The sequence below is a fragment of the Fundulus heteroclitus genome, chromosome 22 (assembly GCF_011125445.2).
Source record: "Fundulus heteroclitus isolate FHET01 chromosome 22, MU-UCD_Fhet_4.1, whole genome shotgun sequence".
Taxonomy (NCBI): domain Eukaryota; kingdom Metazoa; phylum Chordata; class Actinopteri; order Cyprinodontiformes; family Fundulidae; genus Fundulus; species Fundulus heteroclitus.
In genome coordinates, this window is record NC_046382.1 from 28,811,858 (window position 1) to 28,837,690 (window position 25,833).

At 42.8% G+C, this 25,833-nt stretch overlaps 2 protein-coding genes across 6 annotated transcripts; one reads left to right on the forward strand and one right to left on the reverse strand.

The window, feature by feature from the left end:
• The first annotated feature begins 1,445 nt into the window (after positions 1-1,445).
• On the forward strand, positions 1,446-9,113 carry ikzf5 (IKAROS family zinc finger 5). The gene is made up of 4 exons (XM_021317228.2): positions 1,446-1,915; positions 2,095-2,262; positions 4,522-4,695; positions 4,902-9,113. The coding sequence occupies exons 2-4, from the start codon at positions 2,130-2,132 to the stop codon at positions 5,864-5,866; spliced, it is 1,272 nt and encodes a 423-aa protein (XP_021172903.2). The 5' UTR covers positions 1,446-1,915; positions 2,095-2,129; the 3' UTR covers positions 5,867-9,113.
• Positions 9,114-10,614: 1,501 nt separating this feature from the next.
• cuzd1.2 (CUB and zona pellucida-like domains 1, tandem duplicate 2) lies at positions 10,615-21,590 on the reverse strand. Of its 5 annotated transcripts, none has more exons than XM_036126812.1 (25): positions 21,484-21,590; positions 21,248-21,289; positions 21,012-21,156; positions 20,744-20,928; positions 20,564-20,662; positions 19,682-19,735; positions 19,176-19,274; positions 19,022-19,057; positions 18,841-18,939; positions 18,692-18,727; positions 17,667-17,765; positions 17,443-17,478; positions 16,388-16,486; positions 16,177-16,212; positions 14,638-14,736; positions 14,431-14,460; positions 13,864-13,962; positions 13,737-13,766; positions 13,519-13,660; positions 13,162-13,367; positions 11,835-12,010; positions 11,480-11,710; positions 11,232-11,392; positions 10,893-11,137; positions 10,615-10,779 (listed from the first exon to the last, which is right to left on the reverse strand). In XM_036126812.1, the coding sequence occupies exons 1-25, from the start codon at positions 21,533-21,535 to the stop codon at positions 10,733-10,735; spliced, it is 2,583 nt and encodes an 860-aa protein (XP_035982705.1). In that variant the 5' UTR covers positions 21,536-21,590; the 3' UTR covers positions 10,615-10,732. The 5 variants fall into 5 exon arrangements, with proteins under 5 accessions (XP_035982705.1, XP_035982704.1, XP_035982707.1 ...); XM_036126811.1 differs by having other exon boundaries at positions 13,519-13,663; XM_036126814.1 differs by lacking the exons at positions 16,388-16,486; positions 17,443-17,478 and having other exon boundaries at positions 13,519-13,663.
• Positions 21,591-25,833: the final 4,243 nt, after the last annotated feature.

Below are 25,833 nucleotides of genomic sequence, written 5' to 3' on the forward strand. Positions count from 1 at the left end.
TGATCCCTGTCCTGAAATAATGTGCAATTCAACCAACTGCTTTCAGAGGCTACCTCAGCAATAAATACTCCAGTTGTGTGTAATTTAATCTCAGATGTTCTGTGAAAGCCACAAATGTTTTTTAGGGAACATTAGTGACAAAAACTGCATCATGAAGACAAATGAAAACGACACATAGGTAAGAGATTACGTGTTCAAAAAGTGGGTATCTCCGGAAGAGTTGCAGAGTTTAGGTTGGAAACGGCAACGATTCATTATGATGCAGCTCCAAATGTGGCCTTTATAGAATAGTGGCAAGAACAATTCAAATGATGTTGTGTTTTCAATTTATCGCAAGCCCTGAAGGGAAAACAGCAAGCATGTGGAATCGGGTGCTGCGGTGGGATGAAGCTGAAATGAAGATTTTTGGCTTGCATGTGTGGCCAAATACTAACCCTGCATGTAACCCTACACACCTCTCCCAAAATATGTCGGCAGCAGCATGCTGTGAGATTGTCTTCGTCTTCACATGGGACAAGGAAGCTGTTTAGAGCTGATTGGAAAATGGATGAAGATACATGAATACAGGGTACTTCTAAAAGAAAAAGTTTCGGAAAAAATTGGAAAAAGTGCAACACCTTTGCAAAACACTGTTTTGTTAATTATCTTTAAAATATTGGAAAATTTTTACTTCTTTTGAAGGTTTTCCACAGTTCTCAGTGTGAAGATGATATCTATATTATAGACAAAGATAAAGCAGATGTAATGCAACCTAACTTTGCTGCAAATTTACCCTGTGAAACACCATCGAGACTTTAACTTATTCCATATTTTTGCCAAAAAGAACAAAAATTACTCATAAAAAATAAATACAAACTATTCATAAGACATGCTAAGATATAACATACCTAAACAAAATGTGCAACAAATGTATGCTGTTAGCATTAAAACCATCATCTGTTAGAGAATGCTTGGTTACTCAAAATGCGGTAAAACAAAGCTTAAGCTAAACATGAAACAGCTTCATTTTTAAAGCCTTGTTAGAGTGAAACTGTAAAGGTGGAAAAATAAAAGTAAATTGGTTATGGTTTCTTGGCCAGTGGATATAATCGTAAGTGTATTTAATGTAATTTCTTTAGTACAAGGGCCATAACAAGGGGCCCGGACGATTTCTTCAGGGGCACTAGCCCCTGTTGGCCCCCTGCCAGGACTAGCTACTGTAAGTCATTGCTTCATTCATTTCAAACACCTTTTGATACAGAATATTTGGTTGGAAATTTTATTTTGTTACTTAAGAGAGTTTCTTTGTATTTGCTTTGTTCTCATTAATATTTTTGGAAATAAAATAATTAAAAAAAAATCCTCTTTGACCCTTTTTCTTTTTTACTGAAAGCAAGAACCCTCTCGCCACTTGCCGCTTCTTTTAACTGATAGGAACCTTTGTTGCAGGAGTTGTGGTTGTAGGGGGGACGGTTCTTAGCGGCGCAACACGGTGGACTTTAACTGGTTAAATGTTTTGATATAGCACACTAGCCTTCCTTGTAAATACTTGCGGTTAATCGGGGACTCGGCAGGGATGTGGCTGCTTTAGAGCACTGGGACATTGCGTCTGACGTAAACAGCGAGTTGTCGGTTGACGTTCGGCGCCGGCCTCGACAAAAGATGCTTTACGCTGAGGAGGCTAACGCTAGCTAGCCGGGGCTAACGCCGCTTTGGGAACAAACATGACGACGACGGTGACGCCAAGGATGATGATGATGATGAGGAGCTGCGTGTAGGAAACACATAGCAGACATTGGATCGCGCCGATTTCCTGCTTGTCAATCATTGTTCTCCGGGGTTCTCCTGTCTTTGTGTCTGGCTAGCCACTGAACGGCACTCCGGTTAAAAACAAATAATTCATCGGACTGCTTTCTCCCCCCTTAAACCTTCGGAGGTCGGTATACCTGTACAAATCCGCTATGTAACACTAAATGCACTGACAAATATGTTTTTTTTTTTTTCATAATGTAATGTTTTGGTTGCAGCTGACCAGACTTATTTTCTTCAAACATTGCTTCGGTATGTGCGTTCTCCTCACTGATAAGTGTCCAAATGTGCTGTGTTGCTGAGCAGCGCGGCGCGGCGTATCTCTCCGTCCCTCTCTTCCAATGGGGGAGGAAAAGCCGGACACGCTGGACTTTGTGAAGGATTTCCAGGAGTATCTCAGCCAGCAGACTCAACATGTCAACATGATATCCGGCTCTGTGAGCGGCGTCAAGGAGGTGGACGAGCTGCCTGCAGGTATCATGTCCCCGCATGTGTGTTTCCTGCTGTGTCGTTTGTAGCTTTATGGATAGATTTGATTTTTTTTTTTTTTTTTTTTGGATGGATCATGACCTGGAGGACTGAGAATCTTCACTAACATACTTTATGGATGTTAGTGAACAGTAGCCAACAGTAGCCGGAACATCCTGTGTAGTGTTTGTTTATAACTGGTAATAACCAATCAGACTGCTCGGTGCATCAATGATGCTGTATTTGTTGTTGTTTTTGCACATCACTCCCAAGTTAGTATGTTTGTGGTTCTGTTGAAATGGTTAGAATGCACGCAGCCCTGCGTGGACATGCAGCGGCTCTTAAAAAAAAAAAAAAAAGGTGTTTGCATCATTTTCAAATATTGTCATATTACAGCCATGAGCCTCAGTGCATTTGACTTGGGTTTAATGTGAAAGAGTCTCACGCAGTAGCCCACAGTAAAAGAATTGAAAATAAAATAAAAATTTTTCATTTAAATAAATTCAAATCTGCGTGTCCATCTGTGTTCTGCCCCCTTTACTGACCCACGTGCAGAAAGTCCAGTGCAACCAGACGCCTTCCCAGTTTACCTGTTTAGTAAATGGAGTCCACATGAGGGATGATGCACGACGGGGTGTCCATTATCAGAAGTTAACGGACGACGCGGAGGCGGGAACCGTCCGACGCAAAGCGAAGTCTGATGATGGACAACTCAAAGGGCATTATCCTGCTTATACCATGGTCACTTACGAAAGAAATAAACATTAAATCAATATTTAATACTCTGATGGGTTGTTGTTTTTTCACCGTTAAGTGTACGATTTTCACAAGAAGCGGCTGAGAGAACTATTCAGTGTCTCTCGTTGTGACGGTAACCAGCGCTGGCCACTGAACCTATAAGGTATCATGTCAGCTGCCTTGCCCTATGAGCCAGCACAATAATTTACAACAATCAGGATTTTTGACCTGAACTTTTTTTTTTTTTAAATGCAGCCAGAATCGAGTATTCACCCAGACCACAGTATAACTGCATGTAATTTATTCATAGGACAGCTGTTCTGCAATAACCCGACTAGCCCGATTGATCATGTGTAGCACTCTACGTTCTGCACATTATCAATCTGAGACTGCTCCTATCAAATCCGTTAGGGGAAAGGAGAGAAATCCAGCAGAACTTTCCGAGCCAATTAGGCAAAGCGACACCTAGAGCCTCTCTACCAAAGGTTGGTTTTAGCCACTCGCCGTATCAAATGAACATGTCATCAGCAGAAGGCGCCATGAGAAACCTCACCAAGCCACGCTGGTCAAGGCGCGCTTATTTGGATAGTGACACTCGTGGATTCCGACGAAACAGATGTGATGGCAGCAGCTACTCCTGCCAAGTTTATTTTGGTTTGGCTCTTGCTTTCATTGCAGCTGGTATGTCCCGCCTTAAACCATAATACTGAAACCTGATTGGGTATAGGAGCCTGATTGGAAATAAGTCCGTATCCATGCCGCACTAGCATCGGTGACCACAGTCATCTCCAGATGGGCTACAAATGTAGAGACCCTCCGACCCAGTCCCCACCCAACCACCCCCGTCTCAGTAGTTGTGTTGGTTTGATTGGTTGAATTGTGCGATTGAGAAATTGAGATAGGAATAACAGAAGTTTGGCCTCTCTGACTTAAACAACAAAACCCAAATAATAGCTTCCAGACCGGGGCGGGCACGGGCATCGGTGTAAATAATTATCACCTGCTATATGAGATTTCCTGTGTGAGGAATGTTTGTGATTCAGAGACTGGCACCGCGCTGCGCCATACCATACAGAGCGACTCCGCTCTGTCCGCCGCCACAACTTAATTCTCAACGTATGGGAGACACTTGAGTCTCATGCTGAAACATGGAGGGTGGCAGCATCATGCACACAGCAAACTTACATTTCAAGTATTAAAATACATTGAGGTTTGGGTTAAAATGACAGAAAATGTTCAGGAGGGATGAATGGTTTTACTTGGGGCTGTGTGAAGTCTCACATGTAGACTTTATTTGTTAATAGGATGTTCAGATCATTGGGAGTTTTAAATTATTGAATTACTAGTTCAAAGAAACGGCCCTTTTGATTGGAAAGTGCCAATTTGATACACAGATTGATCAAACGTGTTTTATTGGATCGGTAAGCCCACTTTTTAAACGCCAGGAAAGCTGCAACAGGACCGATGAGTACAAAACCTGCAATAATAATCTGTGTGCTGTTTCTGCGCATGGCGTTCTGCTCCCAGAATGCAGTCAGAATGGGCTGGAACATCCGTCGGTGGACATGTCGCTGGAGGACAGCTCAGGGATCCTGGTTGATGGTTTCGAGAGGACCTACGACGGCAAACTCAAGTGCCGCTACTGCAACTACGCCACAAGAGGCACAGCCCGGCTCATTGAACACATCCGAATTCACACAGGTATATTTTTTTAAGGGTTAATCCTAACAGAAGACCATGTTTTGCAAATCATTCGTTTATTTGACATTCAGATGTTTGCACTTGATTAAATTCCAAGCTAATCTCGGTCCTCTTATCTGTTTGCTCACTGTTTGTGCGCCTGTCCTCGGTCACTATCCCGCGTTCGACCGTATTTCACTCTGACTCCTTTTTCCTCCGACAAACAGGAGAGAAGCCCCACCGCTGCCACCTGTGCCCGTTCGCCTCGGCCTACGAGCGCCACCTGGAGGCTCACATGCGCTCCCACACGGGCGAGAAGCCGTACAAATGCGAGCTCTGCTCGTTCCGCTGCAGCGACCGCAGCAACCTGTCCCACCACCGGCGCCGGCGTCACAAACTCCTGCCGATGAAAGGCGCCCGCTCCCTCTCCCACAAGAAGATGCTAAGCGTCCTGCAGAAGAAGGCCAGCTCTCTGGGCTACGGCCGGCGGCTCCTCATCAACTTCAGCCCGCCGTCCATGGTGGTGCACAAGGCGGACGGCGTGAGCGACTTCTCCCACGAGCTGCCCCACCTGCGCCAGGAGACCTTCGACGGCCAGGGCCGGGCGGCTGAGGACGGGCTCTCCGCTAACCCGAGCCACAACCACCACGACATGGTTATGGAGAACCCTCTGAACCAGCTGTCCACCCTGGCGGGCCAGCTGGCCAGCCTTCCCTCAGAATCCCAGGCCCAGACCCAGGCTCCCATGTCTCCGGGGGCGGAGTCCGTAGTGGACGAGAAACCCTTCCTCATCCAGCAGCCGCACCCGGCCACCGCTCCCGTCGCCGTGGCTGCCAGCATGGCGCACGCCGCCGCGTCGTCCCCGATCACCCCGGAGCCCCGGGCCCCCCCGCACAGCGGCTGCAGTCCCGCGGGCGGACCGTGCAGCGAGCACAGCGGGCGCACCAGCACCCCCAGCATATCCAACAGCCAGCCCAGCACGCCGGCGCCAGGCCCGCCCGCGCCCGCGCAGGACCCCCACGTGCTGCACCACTGCCACCACTGTGACATCTACTTCCCGGACAACATCCTGTACACCATCCACATGGGTTGCCACGGCTACGAGAACCCGTTCCAGTGCAACATCTGCGGCCACAAGTGCAAGAGCAAGTACGACTTTGCCTGTCACTTCGCCCGCGGGCAGCACAAGTGATCGCGGGGACCGGGGAGCAAACTGTTTTTAGCCCACGACTTGTTTTTACGTGATAGGAATCTTTATTTATTGGTCTTTCACTCGGCCTGTATGTAGCACAGCCTTTAAAAGTTTTACTTGCACAGGGCCGCGTTGACCTTCGGAAGGATGTTTGTTGCCGTTCTCGCGAAAAGGGGGCCCGCTCTGGTGTATTACAAAGGAGAAATCAGTGTTTCCTACGGCTCGAGAAATGATTGGCGGTGGTGGCAGACGTCACGTTTCTTCTAAATTAACTTATGTAGAAATGCACTAAATTTAGTTCAAATGTACATATATGGATGAATTTCAGCATTTCCTAAACATTCAATCGGTTTTCCTATGTTGGATCTTAAGCAGTTCAGGTTTTAATTCAGTTCAATTGTTGAATACGGATAAGCACATCATGATGGATCGACGAGTCGGTCTGCTTATATTTTTAAAATTGGTCACAACACCCTTTCCTTATAGCGGCCATCACAGGTTTACATGCACTCAGCTTTGTTAGCGATATCTTTTGATTTTGAGTGTTGGAACGATGCATTTGAACTCTTTTTGTTTTCTTCCAGGGTGAAATTATCATAAAACACCACAATAATGCACCTGAAAAACAAGAATAGGGAAACAAAATTTGTAGACATCAACAAACTTTAGATCCAGTTCTGATTGAGAAAAAATGACCACTGTGCTAGAGTTAATTGAAGTTGGTTGGTCTTCTGGCATAAACGCTGCTTTTAAGCCAAGTCCACAAATTGCCTGTAGGGTTTAGGTCTTTCTTGCTTTGGGACGGCATTCCAGAAGAAACACGTTGGCCTGCTTTCTAGAGTCCAAAACTAGTTTTAATGAATGAATTTGAGATCGTAGTACAGCTGGAAAGCCCAGTTGTGTCAGAGTTTCGGCTGAGCCAAACCGTGTCCTCTAACGAACATCGGTTCGGATGATCCTGAGCGGTTCAGGAGACACTAGGGCTCAAGCCTGCGGTGAAATGGAAGTTGCGCTAACATCGGTATCGCTGCCAAAAATGAAGCGAGTTTAACATTGCCATGCACCGAAAGATGCTAAAAAAAACCAGTAATTGTTTTCTAGCGTGACAAAAATTCGAAAAACATCACATGGAAAAAGCCTAAAGCCTTCTGGAGGAAACGCAGCTCGCTGGCCACAGTGTTGAGAAGTGTGCAAGGTCGAGTCAACTTTATTTGCACGTCACATTTCAGCAGATTATTCAAAGTGCTTTATATCATGAAGACATAAAACCATCGTAAACACATCGAAACGGTCTGGTTGTGAGACCGGTAACAAACATTAAACCGTATCAGGTGAAAACATCAGTTCTCATCAGACGTTGGTCAACGTTCCTGTTATTATGGGCAGAAAGCAGCTCTAAACAGGCGGGTAGCATCATGGCTCTGTTTCACTGTCGCTGTGTGAGGAAGAAGGGAGAATACCTTCAGGTAGTTGAACCTAGGGGTTAGATTCTGGGTCTGAATCCTACAGACTGCCACTCTGAGACTTTTGAGCAATATTCTTATTCCCCGAATGCCCCAGGCGCTACACATAAGGCCGCCCACTGCTCCCTAAGGGATGGGTTAAATGAATTTCATCAGAATGTGTGTTGCATTGACAATACAGACAATTATTTTTATTATTCACCGTAAATGAGCAGCTAGATAGTTGAACGTCTGGACATTGAGCCCGTTTTATTGACTGGAGAAAGCAGTTTCGTTTAAAGCTTCTGGGATACCCCCTGCTTAACCCGGTTAAAAAGATGCCTGGAGATCAGCCAGCTTAAACAAACTATTGCAATTCTGCCAAGAAAAATTGTCAGTTTCTTTAACCAGAACTGGGCCTAAAGCTTGGTCATGAATGCAAATAGTATGCAGTCAAAGTATGACTGTAGTATGTACGGTACGTCTAATTTTGATCATGAGGAGATTTGAGAAAATCCTCCATAAAATGTCATTTGTGCATCAAATTATTTATTTTTTAAACTCACTGAAGTTCATATAACCTGGGAAAAACCATTCAAGTCAACCATCAAGAGCCTAAAAACCTATTTATAGGTAGATGGACTGATGTCTGCGTTTAGTGTGCGGAAAATTTCGGACTTGGCACTGAACAAAATAGGTGATCCCCTTGTTATATTCTTCCATCTGTGACGGCGCCAGGAAACTAAATCCTCAACACACCCAAAGCTACTCTTCTTATTTCTCAGATCTTTACAGTTGGCCTTATCGACGCCTTGTTGAAATTATGTCTGTGCTTGGTGCAGTTCTTACCATTTCTTTGCAGTGCCTGACATTATCGCCTTTCTTTGTGTCCAAGTTTGAGACGACTGTTATTTTAAAACACCATTTGCTCTTCTTATTTCAGCAGCTAGACCAAGAACCTTATTTGGGTGGAGGGGGTGGGTGATTGTGGTTGCCGTGATTGTATTTTTAACTTTTTACTGGCCAAATTTCTGCTCCATGAATGCTGCTAATTAACTTCAGAGTCCATGTCGGCTGTTCTGTAAAAGAAAACGAGCCGGCATCAGAAGTGAAACCTGGCCAAAGCAGGTATGCGATGGGTTCCTCGCCTGCTGTATAGTGTTCCTCCATCATGAAAGGTTGACTTGTTTCTTTTAAATCTTTTTTTTTTTTTTTATTACCTGCATCATGTCATTGTCTGACTTTCTGACGTTGTGTGAAATCGGTGTGTAACCAGCGTCTCTGTGTTTTAATACTAAATCAATCTTGTCTCATGTGAACACAGTTCCAGGATTGCCAAGTAGCACCACAGGTACCATGTTCTAGCCTTTTAGTAGTTCTCAATGAGATTTTCCATTAAATATAAGGATCCCAGTGCTTTTATTTTGAGCATTTATTGAATATTGTATCCTGAGTGGTTGGATAGATGTTTTTGTGTCCCCAAAAAAAAAAAAAAAAAAAAAAAGAAAAGCTAAACTGTGTTGCTGTAAGACTGCTACTTCAGCAAGGTTGTCCTTTGTCTTGGGAGCTGTTGTCTGTTGCTTACCAGCACATGTAGAGAGGGTGTTGTTGTTGTTTTTTAGAAGCCCCTCCTTGGTATTGTTCCCTACATTTAATGGAGACATTCGGTAAAAGGCTGCCTTATATTCCCCGTGTGTCGTAGAAAAATGAATGTTAAAACTTCTGGCCGGAGCCGAGATGGCAGAAGACTTTATTGTGACATGGATTACTAATTTATAAGTAAAGTGTTTTCTAACTGACTTTAACTATGCCTCAATTGTTATTATTGTCCATGTTTTTTCTTTTCTTTCAAAAAAAAGGGGGCTGAAGGTGTGCTCCAACGATGGAGGGATCACACTTCTCAGCCCCTCTGGCCAGCTTTACTGTAGGGTGTTGGGTATGAGGCTCTAACCAGGTCCTACCTTGGGTTTAGGAGGAATCGCCTGGGTTCTGTCCTGGCTACGGACCAGCAGTGGATCAGGTCTTGACCATCATAGAACTGGTGCCAAGGAAGTCTCCAAGGACTATCCGGTCCTTGTATATCCAAATTTAAAAGCTCCTGGAGGCACAAATCCAAGACTTCCTGAAGCAGGTCGGGCTCTTATCATGGTTGACGCTCGTGTCCGATCCAATTTTTGGCGTTCATTAACCGGAACTCGAGGCATAGTCCTACTGAGGAGGGTGTTTAGTTTAGGACCCCTCGGTCTCATTTAGTTTACAGTACATGGTGGAGTGTTAAGCAGCTAAAATGGGATGCCATGATTTTCAACAGGACATAGGTGGGCTGGTCCCTCTGGGTCAGTGGTCCGTCTCTACTCCATAGGATGAGTTTCAATATCTTAGTTAGGGCTGGGCTATATGGACCAAAAATAATATCTCGGTATTTTTAGGCTAAATGTCGATATACGATATTTATCGCAATACGTTTTTCTTTTTATGTAGTAATTATAACAAAGGCTCACAGGCACATATCAACGGCAGTAGATTAACTGGAGAAACAGCTGCAAAATAACCTACTGGAATACATAAAAGTATAATTATAATGCAACATAGACCATCCAGATATACACAATATAGTCTCATCTTATATGTCTTTAAAAAAAAAAGTCTGTTTAAAATCTCAATATATTACCCAGCCGTAACCTTAGTGTCTTGCTTACGTGTGATGGTAAGATGGGCAGCAGATGGAAAAAGGGATTTTAGGCTTGTCTGTAGGATTGTCTGACCAAAACCTAAAAAATGAAGTGCTAGATTTACCAGTCTGTGGACATTTCTAACCTCACCTATGGACTTGGGACAGGGATTATGCCCAGATGATGAGCTATTCATTGAAAGGAATCAGGTGGTTCCTGCATCTTGTTAGGTTGCCTCCCGACTGCCTCCCTTTGGAGGGTTTTTTTTGGTCAACTGTGATAGACTGGTGACCTGTCCCGGGTGTAGGCCGCCTCTCGCCCAATTACCACTGAAGATAGGCACCAGCCCTGCCGCGACCCAGCACAGATTATCGGGTTTAGATAATGGATGGCCTCACCGGGAGGAGACCTTGTGGCAAGCCCAGAACTCTCAGGAAGTAGCTTATAACCCTCCTGGATACCCCAGAACATCTGTGTTTCTCTCTGGAAACTGTTGCAACAAACCATATTTGGTTACAGGGAAGGTTATTGGTGGATGAAGGTTGAATTTTCCTTTTTTTACTTTTTGTTTTTATTGCAAAAGTCTATTTGCTTGAGTTTAGTGTTTGACAAAATAAGGCATGCAGACATAGACTTTCTTTTGATAATGCATTTAATCAAGTAATGAGACAGAAAAGTAATGCAGAGAAGGATTTAGCATCTCATTTAAAGGAGTAGAAAGTTTGATTGGAGGAGGTCTCTGCAGCATCAAGTTAGACCTTGCTTTGCTTTTCAGGCGCTTCCTTCTCTTTCTCAGACTCTGCCAAAAAGAAAAAATGCTTGACTTTAATATTTTCTTAAATCAATAACTTTTCTTTTAGCTTCCGGTCGTATTTAAGGCAACACAGGAAACGGATCGAGATGCACACTGACCTTTGAGCTGGATGGGACCCACGACCAGAGTTTGGCTCTCGTGTTCGGACTCCAGCTCCCTGGCCGCCCGCCCTCTGCATCCGCGGCGGCAGCGGGAATTGCTGTCCGAGGCGGGGCAGATCAGGACCTTGCACTGGAGGTACACAGATTCTGTGCCTCGCAGGAACTGGAAGGCCCTGAATGAAAACCGGGCTCTGTACACGGAGCCAGAAGAGATTGGCCGGTAGGTGTTATCCACGCTACACCTGCAGGTGAAACAGAGAAATAGCCTTTACTTACTGGTAAAAAAAAGACAAACCCAGACAGACAGCTCTGGTGAGCTACTTGTTCTCTTCTTACCCGTCTCGTACTAAATAGTAGGGTCTACTCTCGAAATCGAAGGGTGATGGGGAGGCCTTGCAGGTGTCCAGGAAGAGAACAAGGCCGCTGTCGGGTCTTCTCAAGTCCACTTGAACATACAGGTTTTGGTTGAGAACCACCATATACGGGACTTCAGTCACCTGAATGAAAAGAAAGCAAAAGATCAGCATCATACCGTCTGCAACAGCAGCTTTCTCCCCAGTCCCTTCTTCACCGCTCAGACATACCGGATAGTAGAAGCTGCTGGACGTGTAGAAAGCCATGCTGGTGTTGTATCGACCTGAACCCGTGATGCTGTTGTTACCCGTGTGTCTCACAACAAACGTGATCTGGGAGACAGAATCTGGCTCCATCAGACACGTGACGTTCATCTTCAGGTGAGAGTGACGCGTGATCTCGCCACTCGTGGCGAGCCATCCACGGACGTTGTTGGTGTACATAACTCGGCCCTTTTCAATCTGTCGACGGAGGAAGGGCATGGGAGATAAGAACCCGTCTGTGGTTCTCGAGAGTTGCACAAGAAGAATGATGGGAAATTGTCACACAATATTCATGTTTTCAGGATTGTGATAAGTCGTTTACCCGTCTGATGTTCCCACAAGAGTTCAGAGGGAAACTGAAGACCACGTCGTAACTGGAAATCCGCGGCCTGCAGTGTGGGTCGTTCAGGGACAGGTTGTGGCCGTCGTACCCCAGAGAGCTCAGGTAGGCTCTGTTGAGGATAATGTTCATGTTGTCTGAGGAGCACTCAGTACGACCTGAAAGAGGGTTATGTTCAATATTTAATAAACTTTCTTCAAAATAAAGGAATTAAAACAGAACGTCTTCAAAAACTCCTCATGTAGCCAAATTTAAATGTTTGTGGTCTTATTTACATTCAAGTAAAATGTAAAGGCAAAAGTGGCGTTATTGAGAGATGAATAAGTTTGCTTCCCATTCTAGGAAGATTTTAATTGAATGTTTTTTTAAAAGGTCTGGCCTCAGTAAAAATACTTACTCCACTTTTTTTTTTTTTATAAAAGAAATACAGTTAATGCAGATACACTTTTTTATTAGAAAAGACTGCCTGGGCTGAGGAACTGAATTTGTGTTATTCTCAAATTGCTGAGATCCTTTTTGGAGGCCCCTTGTTAGACCAACACAAACTAGAGCATCATTAAGAAAAAAAAAGAAAGGCAAAGTTATACATGTTTTAAACCATTTTTTTAAATAAATAATAAAGGAAGTATGCCATGCATTTGTATTCAGACACCCTTACTCTGGTGCCCATAAATAAATTAGGAACTGAAATCCACTTGGGTGCGTTATTCACTCTTTGCCTAAATCGGCAAGACAAGAAAACCAATGTTTACATTCTCCGTCCAATCTGACTGCGTTTGAGCCATTTTATTAATATTAAAGTCAGTCTCAGGAAGACCTGCAATTGTAACTGTGGTAAAAGTTGGCACTACATAGCAGAAAGCATGACCCATGTACCAAGGATTCAGTCCTCAACATGGTTGTCAGGGGTTCAAGCCCCGACCCAGAAACCTTTGAGTCATTCTACTTCTCCCCTCACCATTCCATGTCTAGAAACTGCTCAATAAAGGCATCAAATTCACAAAATAGGAAATTAAAAGATACAAAGTATTTAAATAGGGGTGAAGATGAATACAAATGGTTTGGTGGCAACCATCTCTATTGACAAAGACTAAAGTGTAACATTCAGTATCCCCAGCTGACCCTGAGGTCATCAGCCGGATGTATTGTTATATTTATTCAGAACGCCATGTGGACCAGTTTTACCTTGTGTGACTGATGTTTAACAAGAGAAAAGTCCACAAGACTAAATCCTGACTTTTATTCCCAAAGACACAACTAGCTGAAGGTAAAGCTAAATGCCAAACGGCCACAGAAAGCCCAGCTTTACCTGAGCTGGGTTTCAGAGAGCTCGTAAAATCGGCGCTGAATCCTCGGCCGACCACAGAGCTGTCCGTCCGGAAGAGCACAGTCATGTAGCTGGAAGTGGAGTGGAAAGTGTTCTGGGTGTTGTTGCACACTTTGCCCAAAAATGCTGAGTTGACAGACGGTCCGTCGTAGATGGAAATGTAGTCACAGTTGCAGCAGTTCTCCAGTCTGTCAAAATGAGGGGAAATGGTAAATAAACGTAAACACTCTATAAAAAAGATTTGTAGCCATGTTGAATCAGATTTGACGGTATTTTCCCGCAGCTCTAGTTATATTTTCCATTCTCACAATGCCTGCAGATGTAATTTTTTTTACTTACTGTAAGTAAGAAAATTCCAGGAAGATCCTCTGGTCGTACGCAGCCCTGAGCTGCCACACGCAGTAGGAGTTGTCGTTGTAGTGGCCGGGGTGGTTGGGGCTTGTGAAGGTGCCAGAGCCATACAGGGAGCCTCCACATGAGCCTGCTGAAGAAGACTGTTTAATTCTGTGGTATGATGGTGATTTTGCCCAAAAAAAAAATAAATAAAAAAATCCTACCTGATGGCGTTGTTTCAACATAACAGTAGGCTGTTTGAACAACAAATGTAGATTTTTTTGTTTTAGTTCATTGGTGAGTAACTATAAGTATAAATGTTTTTAAACGGATGCATGATGTGATGCTTACAGTGGAAGTCATGACAGCAGGTCCCGTTGTACCGACAGGAGCTATGGCAGGAGCAGCTCCCCATGTGGCGACCGCAGTTGTATCGGCAGGATGGCTGAGCTGTGACCAAGGAGAGGGTAGAAGAAGGGGAGTAATGGATTATTTCAGCTTTTTTTGCTCAGCGCAAGATGTTTAAACAGAGCTGTTTTCCTTTAAGTTTTGTAAAGACATTATGAGATTACGAAGACGATCCAATTGTTTATCTAGGTTTTACTGTAATTTTTTTAAGTTACCTGCATCTCCAAATATATCTTATGGGCTACAGCAAACTGAAAAACATTGTTTAATGTTTACAATTGAATTGTATTTGTTTTTTTCCCCTTTTTAAAATTTTTATCAAAAAAGAGCCGCTAAAGATAAAATATGCGTGTCATTCAATTAAATCTTATTTTTATAGCGGCAATTCACAACACATATCATTTAAACTTTACGAGTCAAATTCATTATAATTGCATAATAAAATCTAATAAAATATTTTATGTTATGAGAAAATATATCTGCGTTAACATTGTTTAAAAACTGTCTTACCTGGAGTGGGAGTGGCGAATCCACAATAATCTGCATGAATCAGAAAGCAAAGTGGGGATTTGTTTTTCATATATCTCACACTTTTATCACTGTATGCCTGACTAATGATGCAGAACCAGTTGATTTGATTCAGTTCACTACGTCACGTGATCCCTATCTGAGAATGGTGGATGCAAAAGTCATCGTGGCCTTAGATTTGGTACCCACAGTGGTAGTCATGGCAGCAGTTTCCGTTCCACTGACAGGAACTTTGGCAGGAGCAACTTCCCAGGTGATAACCACAGTTGTAGCGACAGGAAGGCCGAGCTGGGAGAGAGGTGAGGTGAATGCGGTCAAAAAAATCCATCACTTCCACTTTTTTTTTTTAGCTAAGCTTGTGTTTAAATGATTAAAAAGACTTGCGTCTCGATTTTTCTTTGGGTTGCAGCAAATCTGAGCTGCTTAAACAAGTAAAATCAAATCTTTTTATTCATCAAAAAAATCTACTCAAAGGTTTTACGTCTGTTTTTTTGTTTGTTATTTTTCTATGCCTTTATTTATGCCTTTTATTGCCAATATTGCCTAAATTTGATGTATCTTGTTCCAGAATCCTGCATCGAGGCTGGACGCTCGCAATTCTTTAATAGCAGAAAGTCATTTTTCTCCTACTTTTGTTCCTTTTATTGTGCTACTATTAACCTCAGAATATAATTTAAAGAATAACTGCCATCATACTGTATATCAGAAATTTGATTGATCCATATGTTCTTAACTGAGCCCTTTGCTGTCAGGCTGCAGGTTCACTGGTGAATCCTAGAGTCCCTGGGAGGCAGATCTTTTAGTTATCAGACTCCTCTTCTGTGCAACCGTCTCCTAGACTTTCTACAACTTTCTCAGTCCCTGCTGCTGAACAACATCCCCACAGCATGATGCTGCCGCCACCATGTTTCACTGTGGGGATGGCGTTCTTAGGGTGATGGGATGTGTTGGGTTTGCACCAGATGCAGCAGTTTTCTTTGTGACCTAAAAGATGAATTATAGTCTCATCTGACCAGAGCACCTTCCACCATACATTTAGGGAGTTGTCCACGCCCCTTCTTGTTTTTAACACTAAGTTATGGCTTTTTTCTGGGAACTCGTCCATAAACTCAACTCTGTGGAGTGTACTGCTTATTGGCGACCTGTGGACAGATAATCCAGTCTCTGCTGGGGAGCTCTGCAACTCCTTCAGGTTTACCTTCAGTCTCTGTGCTGCCTCCCTGATTAAAGACCCTCCTGGCCCGATCTGTGAACTCTGGTGGGCGGCCCTTTTCTGGGCAGGTTAGCTGTAGTATAATATGCTTTTCATTTGAAGATGATGGATGAGAAAAGATTTTACCCATTCAAATAGTAAACTGAACTTCAGTGGATTGTTTTTCACCTAGGATGGAAGTGACTGTATTGAATCTGGCCATGAAGCGATCTATATTATTTGATGAAGTAGATTCTATATTTCAGTATATAAGCTGGCTGTGTTTGTTTGGTAAAGTGCGTTGAGATTGCATTTAGGATTATATAAATAAACTGAAATAAAGTGATTGTTGTCCAAAGTTTTTAGTTTTTCTCTGAATAGACCCCACCCCAAAGACAGATATAGCATGTTTCCTGCAAACACCATGACAAATGCATTAGAGAGGTGTGTTTTCTTAATAATCATATTACTATAAAATCCCTGTAAAATAAATCCAAACAAAATAAAAATATTTCTTCACTTAAAGGTTGTCCTACCTGTGGCGGGAACCTCAGTGGTCCGATCACAGTATGCTGCATGAATCAGAAAATAAAGTGTTTTTTTTATATATTTCCCAATAAAAAATGATTTTGTCAACACATGTCTGAATATGAATGCAGAACCAGTTTATGCCATTCAAATCACTACGTCATATGGTGTCTATCTGAGGATGTTGGATGCAGCAATGGTTGTTGATTTGGTACCCACAGTGGTAGTCATGGCAGCAGTTCCCGTTCCACTGACAGGAACTTGTGCAGGAGCAGCTTCCCAGGTGATAACCACAGTTGTACCGACAGGAAGGCCAAGCTGGGAGAGAGGTGAGGTGAATGCGGTCAAAAAAATCCATCAGTTCCACCTTTTTCTTAGTTAAGCTTGTGTTTAGATGATTAAAAAGACTCGCGTCTCGATTTTTCTTTGGTTGCAGCAAATCTGAACTGCTTCAACAAGTAAAATCTACATTTTCTTATTCATAAAAAAAAATCTACTAAAAGGTTTCACATCTGTTTTTTGTTTGTTTTTGTTTTTTTACTTTATTCATGCTTTTTATTGCCAAGATTGCCTAAATTTGAAGTATCTCGTTCCAGAATCCTGCAGGATTTCTAGCATCGAGGCAGGACGCTCGCAATTCTTTGATTGCAGAAAGTCATTTTTCTCCTATTTCAGTTCCTTTTATTGTGTTACTAATAAACTCAGAATATAATTTAAAGAATGAAGTTATCAGACTCCTCTCCAGTGCAACCATCTCCTAGACTTTGTACAACTTTCCTTTTTAAAGTTTTAATGTTTGACCAGCTTTGGTTACCCTGAGCTTTCTCTGCAGCCGTAGACATGCTTTTATACTGTGCCTTACAAAAGCATTGAAGTCTCAACTTTGACCAGGCCATTCCAACACATTTAAATGTTCCCCTTAAACCACTCCAGTGTTGCCTTAGCAGTGTGCTTCGGGTTATTTTCCTGCTGTACGCTGAACTGTGTCCCAGTCTCAGATCACAGGCAGTCTGACGGATTTTGTTTCAGAATATCCCAATATTTATCACATCCATTTTTCCCAATAAACTGATTGTTGTCCAAAGATTTTTTTCTTTCTCTTGATTTTCTCTAAAAAAGACTCCACCCCAGACAGAGGTATGGCATGTTTTCTGCAAACACCATGACAAATATGTCAGAGACGTGTGTTTTCTTAATAATCCTATTATTATAAAATTCCTGTAAAATAAATCCAAACAAAAGTAATACATTTCTTCACTTAAAGGTTGTCCTACCTGTGGCGGGAACGTCAGTGGTCCGATCACAGTATGCTGCATGAATCAAAAAATAAAGTGGGTTTTTTTTTTCATATATTTCACAATTTAAAAAAATTATTTTGTCAACATGTCATGAATATGAATGCAGAACCAGTTGATGCCATTCAGTTCACTACGTCACATGGTGTCTATCTGAGGATGGTGGATGCAAAAGTCATCGTGGCCTTAGATTTGGTACCCACAGTGGTAGTCATGGCAGCAGTTTCCATTCCACTGACAGGAACTTTGGCAGGAGCAGCTTCCCAGGTGATAACCACAGTTGTAGCGACAGGAAGGCTGACCTGTGGCACGGGACAGAGTCAAAGCAATCAAATAATTCACAAACGCATCCCAAAGTTAAAATTCGGTTTGACCTGACCACAGCCCTTCGCTCCACATGTTTGCTTTGTCTAGGGCACAGCTAGTGGCAAACTGCAAACGGGACTTTCTGTTGCTTTCCTTCACCTTTCTTCCTACCACCATGAAGCCCAGATTTGTGGAGTGAACAGATACATGTCCTGACAATCGGTTCTACCAGCTCTGTAGCTCCTCCACGGTTCCCCCTTGCTCTCTTTATCCAGCCCATTGCTTTAGGCGGGTCGCCATGTCTTGGTGAGTTTAAAGACGTGCCATACTATTTTTGCTTACAATGGTTTAAGCAGAGGATGCTTATCTTTTATTATATAATCCTTCCCTTTACATTTTTGTTTCCACCCTATGTGCCATGCTTCATGCCCTCCATGAGGCTGTTGTTCACTAATGTTCTCCAGCAAATCACCGAAGCCTTCACAGAGCAGCTGGATTTCTGCTCACATTAAATTACATGTGGATTACATTCAGGAAGAGTCATCTAAAGGAAATGGATTCCAATAGATTTTGCTCAAGAGCCTGACAGGAGAGAGGCAGACAAATGTCTACCACACATTGATTTATTTATTGTTTAAAAAAAAAAAAAGAACACAATAACACACAACTTTGTCCTAATCCAGTAAAGATTAGGACAAAGTCCAAACAAAATATTTCGGAGTTTGCGGCAGTAACCTGAAAAATGTGGAAACGTTTAAGGGGTGTGAATATTTTTTTCCAAGCCACCATAGAACTGCCTGTTTTGCTTGCTTTAATTGTTTTTTTGTTTTTTTTTTTAACCATGCCAGTTTTTTGTAACATGTAAAAATCTGAAAAAAAAAGTTGATACAATTTCTTCATTTTCTTCATTTGATTGTCTTACTTGTGGTGGGATAGACGGTGTTGTATCCGCAGTATGCTGCATGAGAAGAAAACAAAAGATATTTTTTTTGTACTGGTGTTTCACAGCAGAGTTTCTGAGACCCTTTATAAACGCCATCATTACAGAACCGGCCGGGTGTGACTTCTTACAGTAGTAGTCATGGCAACAGTTTCCGTTGTATCGACAGGAGCTGGAGCAGGAGCAGCTTCCCATGTGCCTTCCACAGTTGTTGCGGCATGACGGTCGAGCTGGAAAAACGCAGGGTGTTAAAGCATTATCGTTTGATTCATTCATTTTATGCGTCGTTTTCTGTGCTAAGGGTCTTCCTACCTGTGACGGGATGTTGTGTGGTTGACCCGCAGTACGCTGTGGAATAAAGTTTTTTTTTTTATTAAAACACACAGCTTCTTACTTTGAGGGAAATCCCACTGTTGCCATAGTTTTTCAGTACAATAAACACTAGTGCTGCTGATTCAATGCTTACAGTGGAAGTCGGGACAGCAGTTTCCATAGTACTGACAGGAGTAGGAACAGCTGCAGCTTCCATGGTCGTAGCCGCAGTTGTATCGACAAGTAGGATGAGCTGAAAGAGACAGGTCCACACCGAGGTTATGCAAGGCCAAACAGCTGTAGGGAGGACAAACCGCTCACCAAGCTAGAAAAGAAAAGTGAGTCTCGTCGTTTTAAAAACCTTGGATGTCTCATGAAAGAAATACGTAACATCTACACAGAGAATTTCTAGCCATATAAGCACATAAAATGCTTTCACATATACACCGAGCTGGAGATCAGGGCTACATGGAGTAATCTAGCACAAGGTCAGTGCACAGTGGGGGTGGTTGAAGCTGGAATCAAACAGACAACCTCTTATCAGACAACTGCCCTGACATCTCGTACCCGGATGTAACAAAAAAAAAAAAAAAAAAAAAAGCAAAACAAGAAAAAAAAAACCTGCGTCTGGTCACTCAGACATTAAGCAGCTTGTCAGACCTGTTGGTTGTGGTGACGTGAGTTCCGGTTGTGCGGTTGTGTTTCCACAGTGCGCTGAAAGAGAGGACAGGAGAACATTTCACAGTCATTCACTCCAGTTATGCAACGTCGCTTTTTGAGTTGCAACCACAAAGCTGTAGTCACAGGGGGATACTGAGACTGCAGCACACTTTGACCTGTTGAACACCAACAGCAGAGACGTACGCAAATCCTTTCACCCCAAGTCCAACTCAGGTATGACTGAAATAAACATTTGTGCTGCTTATCTAATAGTTTGACTTGAAATTATGACTTTTTTTATCATTGGTATTTAACAATTGTCTTTATTCAGACCATTTCATTAAACAAAAAAATATTATAACTGCCTTGAAAAAAAATTCATTATCAAACTTTATATTTACCCAATTGGGCATAAAATATGCATTTATGTAACCTTAACCCAAGAAATATGATTGACATCATTGGGAATTAATTAAACAGTGAGTGTTTTTTATTTATTTTGAAGGAACAAAAGGTTTTTTGTTACGATGTCGTTATCACCTAATACTAAAGTTCATATGGTCCACTTCTTCACTATATAGTGCACGAGTTGGGCTCATAAGGAAGGCTAAGGTCATGAATCAACAAAAAAAAAAAAACATGCAAGCAAACAGATAAAGACAAAAGTCATCTGTTGATGCTTTTTGTGTGGTCATTAATAAACCTTTAATTCATTGCATTCTGAAAGATATGTGCTGTATAAAAACAAAGGAGGAGCTCCATCTTAAAAAGTTGACGACTTCATGGAAAACAATAGCAGTTTTGTTAGTTCTCGTTCAGCATGAAGAAGTTTCTGTGAGGTAAGGCACACCGCTCTGGACGTTACGTCACATCACGGCTTACCCGTGTAATCTGCACAGCAGGTCCCTCTGTATTCACAGCCTGAGAGGCAAGAGCAGTTTCCAGCCTGGTAGCCACAGTTGAACCTGCAGGAACTCTCAGCTGGAAGAGAACACAGGAATTATGGGTAAATAGGCAACATCGGGCCTTTATCCCAAATGGACCGTAACCACGGCGTCTTACCCACAACTCTGTAGCTGGCACGAAACCCTTGTTTGGTCACACTACCATCAGTCCTGAACTGCACGGTTAAATAGCTGCCGGTGGAGTGGTAGGCCATGTAATGTGTGCTGCAGAGACGCTGCACCACCCTGCTGCTGGTGTCGTAGCCATCGTAGATTGTTACCCAGTCATAGTTGCACTCGGTGCTGAGACCAAACAGGCAGTATAGCAAATTAAACAATCAAGCCAGTCCAGGCAAAAACAATTGTTTAACAGACCACTCACTTACTCGAGATTGAAGAACTCCAAACGGATAACCTGGCCGCCGGGTCTAATGTACCATATGCAGTTTAAGTTGTTTGGGTAGGCGTTTGGATAGTTGGGGCTCTGGAAGGTGTCATTATAGTTGTACATGTACCCACCACAGGAGGTCACTGATGAAAATAGAAACAACAAAAGCAGCAGTTTGTGAACACACACTACGGAAACATTTTAAAACTCAGTGATGTTGTTCAAACCCCGTACCTTGATCCGTTCCTGTATGGTCATATTGCCAAGTTGTCCAACCTGGAGGATTTAAAGAGACGCCGCGTCAGTCCGAGCAACGGTAATAATATGCAAATATGTTGTTTTAAATTACACTAAATGGGGCTCATTTCTCAAGACGTAAACATTTCTTTCCCAAAATAGAAAATGATGTCTTAAATGTAAAAAAAAAAAAAAATGAAATTGCATTCAGTAAACAAAACAGAGATTGGTACCTTGCACTCCTTGAGTAAAGAGCACACTGCAAAGCAACACGAGAGCCCACATGGTGAATCTGCTTCTCCAGCTTCCAACCTGCTCCACGTTCTGATCGCCGCAGCTTATATGCTCAGCCGCTGATGGTTACACCGCCCATAAAGCTCCTGATGTCACCGAACGCTTGAGTGAAATACGACCCAGCGCCGACAGGGTATGAGAAACACACACTTGGTTAAACATAATAAATGATGATTATTCACCTGATGCGTTCGGAGGTGCATGCCTTTACTGGATTTCATGTGAGGTTTGTGAACTTTACTGGTGGGCAGATAAGAAAACCATAAAGTAGCAATGGTGAGTGAGCTCAGACATGGCATCTGCAGCATGAATGGATATGTCAATAAGGCTGAAAGTACGTACACCTGCGGTTTAAGCGAACAAAAATATGTCGAATGGAGTTTGAAACAGTTTGAAGGCGGATGCATCCGGATGCAAAATACTCTTCATAAACATTTGTGATCTGGTCCATACCATAGATACAGTCCTATGAAACAAAAAACACTCACTCAGATAGTTTCTTTGTCATTCTTATACGTCCCAAACCATCAAACGTCTATTATCATAAAAAAAGCTGGAAGGCGTCATTATAGTGACACAGAGTCTCTTAAAATACAAAATGCAGTTATTATTGTGGGCAACGGTGGTGCAGAGGTTAGGGAGTTCTTCCTTCAATTTGGGGGGGTCGCCAGTTTGATCCACTGCTCTGTTGTTGTGTCCTTGGGTAAGACACTTGTTGTGAAAATTTTTATTGATACATGTAACGCTGATCATATGTTCTCTGGGTGCCCCTGCATATTTCCCGTGTGAAAGAAACTCTCATGCTCACAGATTCACTATTGTGTTTCCACATCCAAGGACACAGAGGGGAGTTGAGTTAGATAGGAACTGGATCGTACCAGTGGCTGCACTCCTCTGACGATAACTCCCACTTTCTTTGTTAACCCAGAATGTATAAAAGTTAGTGTGTTCTTTTTTCTCATTGCTCTGTTTCCTGACTGCGTTGGGGGACAGAGACATTCAAACGCTCATGCCTTTGAATTAAATAACTTAATTTTCATAAGTGGTGTGCTCACTTAATTGATAATTATTAATATCCATAACAATTTGGCGTTGTCGGCAGGATCCGACATGCCAGGAGGACTGCATGGTGAGGGATAAGGATGCTTGGCCAGCCTGAAGACCTATCTTCAGTCCACCTACATTGAAAAAAAGGGGAGTCCTGGAACCTGCCTGCAGCTCCTGGCTGATCGGATCCGAATCAAAGAAAATTCTGTGATGATTTCTGAGTGAGACACTACTCTAAACCATTTTATTGTACATTAACCATCATCTCCTAATACTTGTTTAATTTTGCAGAGTTGGTGGAGTGGGAACATCAGCGCGAGGGCCTGACCCTGTCTGGAGAACAGGGCTGGTCTATTGGCAACAATAGGACCCGGTCTATTGGTAACAATAGGACCAAGCAAGACAAAGGGTTTTGTGGGTGGTCTTAGCATTGTTTGCTGGCTTTATGATCAGCAGCTCCTGAACCCATCCATTCGTAAACTGCACATGAGACTCCAAGGACTTGTAGCTTTGGAACTGTTATGAAGTATAGGCGCTCACACCACAATCAAGGTAGCCGAAGACGTCTGATATGCAAAACAGTGGCAACAAGTCGGCGGCGGCGCTCCATAATAATGCTGATTTTGTCAACATACCGGTCCCTGGCTTATCTATTTAATGTGTCCCGGTAAATTTCAGATCCTTTTCGGGATTTTAACATATTTTTTCTATCTATTCTTTCTCAACTCTACTTCTACGTTTCTTCGTTCAACAACGTTATGTCAGTGGTATTTTAACGTTGCGTTGCCATCAACATGGCCGCCACGTCCCACAATGCAACGCGGATCCCAAGCCCTATAATAATAATAATACATATTATTAATATACATGTTGGGTCTGCCGGCCCAAACAGCATGTCGGCCCACCGAGAAAATGCCCGGTACGCCCGATTACCAGTCCATGCCTGGTCACAACTGTGGACAATTGGGACATTGGAAGAACGATTGCCCGCTGGAACCGCAGCAGCCTGGTGCCGGCAACTGACAGGTGGGGGATCGGACCCTGGATCCGGAGGCCAACCTCGTTGAGAAGGGACCTGCCAAGGGGCGTGAGGCTTCACACACACACACCGCTACACCTGTGTTTGAATGCTGAAATGGTACCTGCTTCTACTGATACACATAGTTTGCTCACAGAGGCCATCACACACTTAGAATGTGCCACAGCTGCTACAACAGGCACACATCTCCATACAGAGACCCCTCCTTTTTAAAAAAAAAATGCCTTTAAAAATGTTTTCTACGCTAGTAGTAGGTGAAGAAATTTATTTTGTTGTTGACTCAGGTGCAACTCACTCTTATGTGCTAAATGTATGAAGGAACAGCCAAAGCTCAGTGGTTGTTATGTTTATTATGTCTCAGCTTTCAGTTAGGGAAAGTTTTTCTGTTTCTTTTAAAGTGTTTCACTCCGCAGGGAGTGAAGCTGAAGCATTTTTTTTTGGTGTCTCGTCTGTGTCCTTTAAATCTTATGGATAGAGCTTTGATGTGTAGATTGGACATTATCATTTCAACCTCTGACGGACTGACGGTTCACACTCAGTACTCTGACTCTGACTTTACTGCAGTACTTTGGGCCCTAGATAAATCTTTGTATGCATACGAATGGAAGCTTCCAGCTGCTCCTGTGCCTTAACATTTTGTCTCAGCAGTAAATGCTGTGACACCTGACAGTGACATTGTTACGACCCCAAAGGTCTAGGGGTACCGGGGAGGTAACATAAAAAGCCAACACAAAAGAGTATGAGAAAAAATGTAACAATTTATTGATAAGTGGCTGAAGGTGAACTAGGAGGAGGGGACTTCAGGAGGTCTGCAAGTTTCCACAGTAGCACCAGCTGGCAGGAAGATGCAACTACACCTGCAAACATTAGAAGGAAAAACAAAACAGACAAAAAGGCCACTGGCCGTAACAGACATAATGATTCAGATGACTTACATTGTACTTCCCTTGTGTCTGACAGACCTGACTTTGACTTGTGGAAACTTTCTCATTTAATTCATTGATGATTTGTTAATGTGTATAGAATCAGCTGATCATTGCAGGACAGACATGTTAAAATAGCTTTAACATCTCTATAAAAAAGGCCATAAAGTCTCAAAATCTAAATGCAGCTTATGCAGGAGGAAGTCACATTTTTGGGCCATCTTCTTTAACATAAAAGCTAAAAGTTTTCACCTCAGCGGATCAAATCAGTTCTAAAAATCCTAAAACAAATCACAAAGAAACAAATTATTTCATTTCTGGGTATGACGGGTTACTGCAGAGCTCACATTCCAAACTACTCAAGCTTGAATCTCCGTTGGCTACTTTAATACAGGGACAGGGACTAGCAGCTGCTGGTAAAATCACATAGATGTCTGAGGCATCACTGGCTTTCTCTCTTTGAAAGCAGCCTTGTCCTCTGCACCGGTGCTGGCTTTGCCAAACTCTGACAAACCATTTATTTAAATGATGGATAAAAAATCTGATTTCATGTCATCTGTTTTGTTGCAATCTCATGGTGACAAATTGCGAGCTGTGGCCTATTATTCCAGTAAACTTGACGCTGTTTGCAGCTGGTTTACCTGGTTGTTTGCGCGCTATTGCTATTGCTGAGAAAGCAGTGTTAGCGTCACGCGACATTGTTGGCTACAACTCTGACAGTTTTTGTTCCACATTCTCTTTCCATCATCCTCCTGGAACAAAAGACTTCTTATTTATCAGCAGCAAGGTGGCTTAAACTTTCCTAAATTTTATTGGACGTGCCTAACATCACTGTAAAACGATGCAGTATTTTAAACCCAGCCACACTTCTGCCTACAGAGGAGGATGAGTAAAGTCATGACTGCGCAGCTGTCTTAAATGTTTTTTGTACCCCTCGTCCTGACTTACAATACATTCCTTTGTCTAACACCGACCTCGAATATATGTTGACGGCTCCTCCTCCCGTTCTGCTCCAGGTTTAAACTGAGATGGGTTTGCTGTGTGTTCTGACTCAGGTGTTTTACGCTCAGGTCCTTTACAGCACTCCTATTCTGCTCAAACAGCTCAACTCATCGCCTTAAGTGAGGCTTGTAAGTTGGTGGAAGGAAAAACTGTGGTATGGACACATGAATTGGATCATGCGTCCAGAGAGGCGATGCTGGATATGGTTAAAAAATATTGGTACACAAATGGGTTTTCAGTGGTAGCTGAAAATTACTGCAAAAAGTATTTGATCTGTG

Bases quoted from the DNA above. Each gene is read 5' to 3' on its own strand.
- ikzf5 (XM_021317228.2), top strand. From the start codon at position 2,130: ATGGGGGAGGAAAAGCCGGACACGCTGGACTTTGTGAAGGATTTCCAG. The intron at 2,263-4,521 runs GTATCATGTCCC...TTCTGCTCCCAG, and splicing joins GGTGGACGAGCTGCCTGCAG to AATGCAGTCAGAATGGGCTG. The intron at 4,696-4,901 runs GTATATTTTTTT...TCCGACAAACAG, and splicing joins ACACATCCGAATTCACACAG to GAGAGAAGCCCCACCGCTGC.
- cuzd1.2 (XM_036126811.1), bottom strand. From the start codon at position 21,535: ATGTGGGCTCTCGTGTTGCTTTGCAGTGTGCTCTTTACTCAAGGAGTG. The intron at 18,728-18,840 runs GTAAGAAGTCAC...CTTCTCATGCAG, and splicing joins CTGTTGCCATGACTACTACT to CATACTGCGGATACAACACC. The intron at 11,711-11,834 runs GTAAACGACTTA...CTCCGTCGACAG, and splicing joins CTTGTGGGAACATCAGACGG to ATTGAAAAGGGCCGAGTTAT.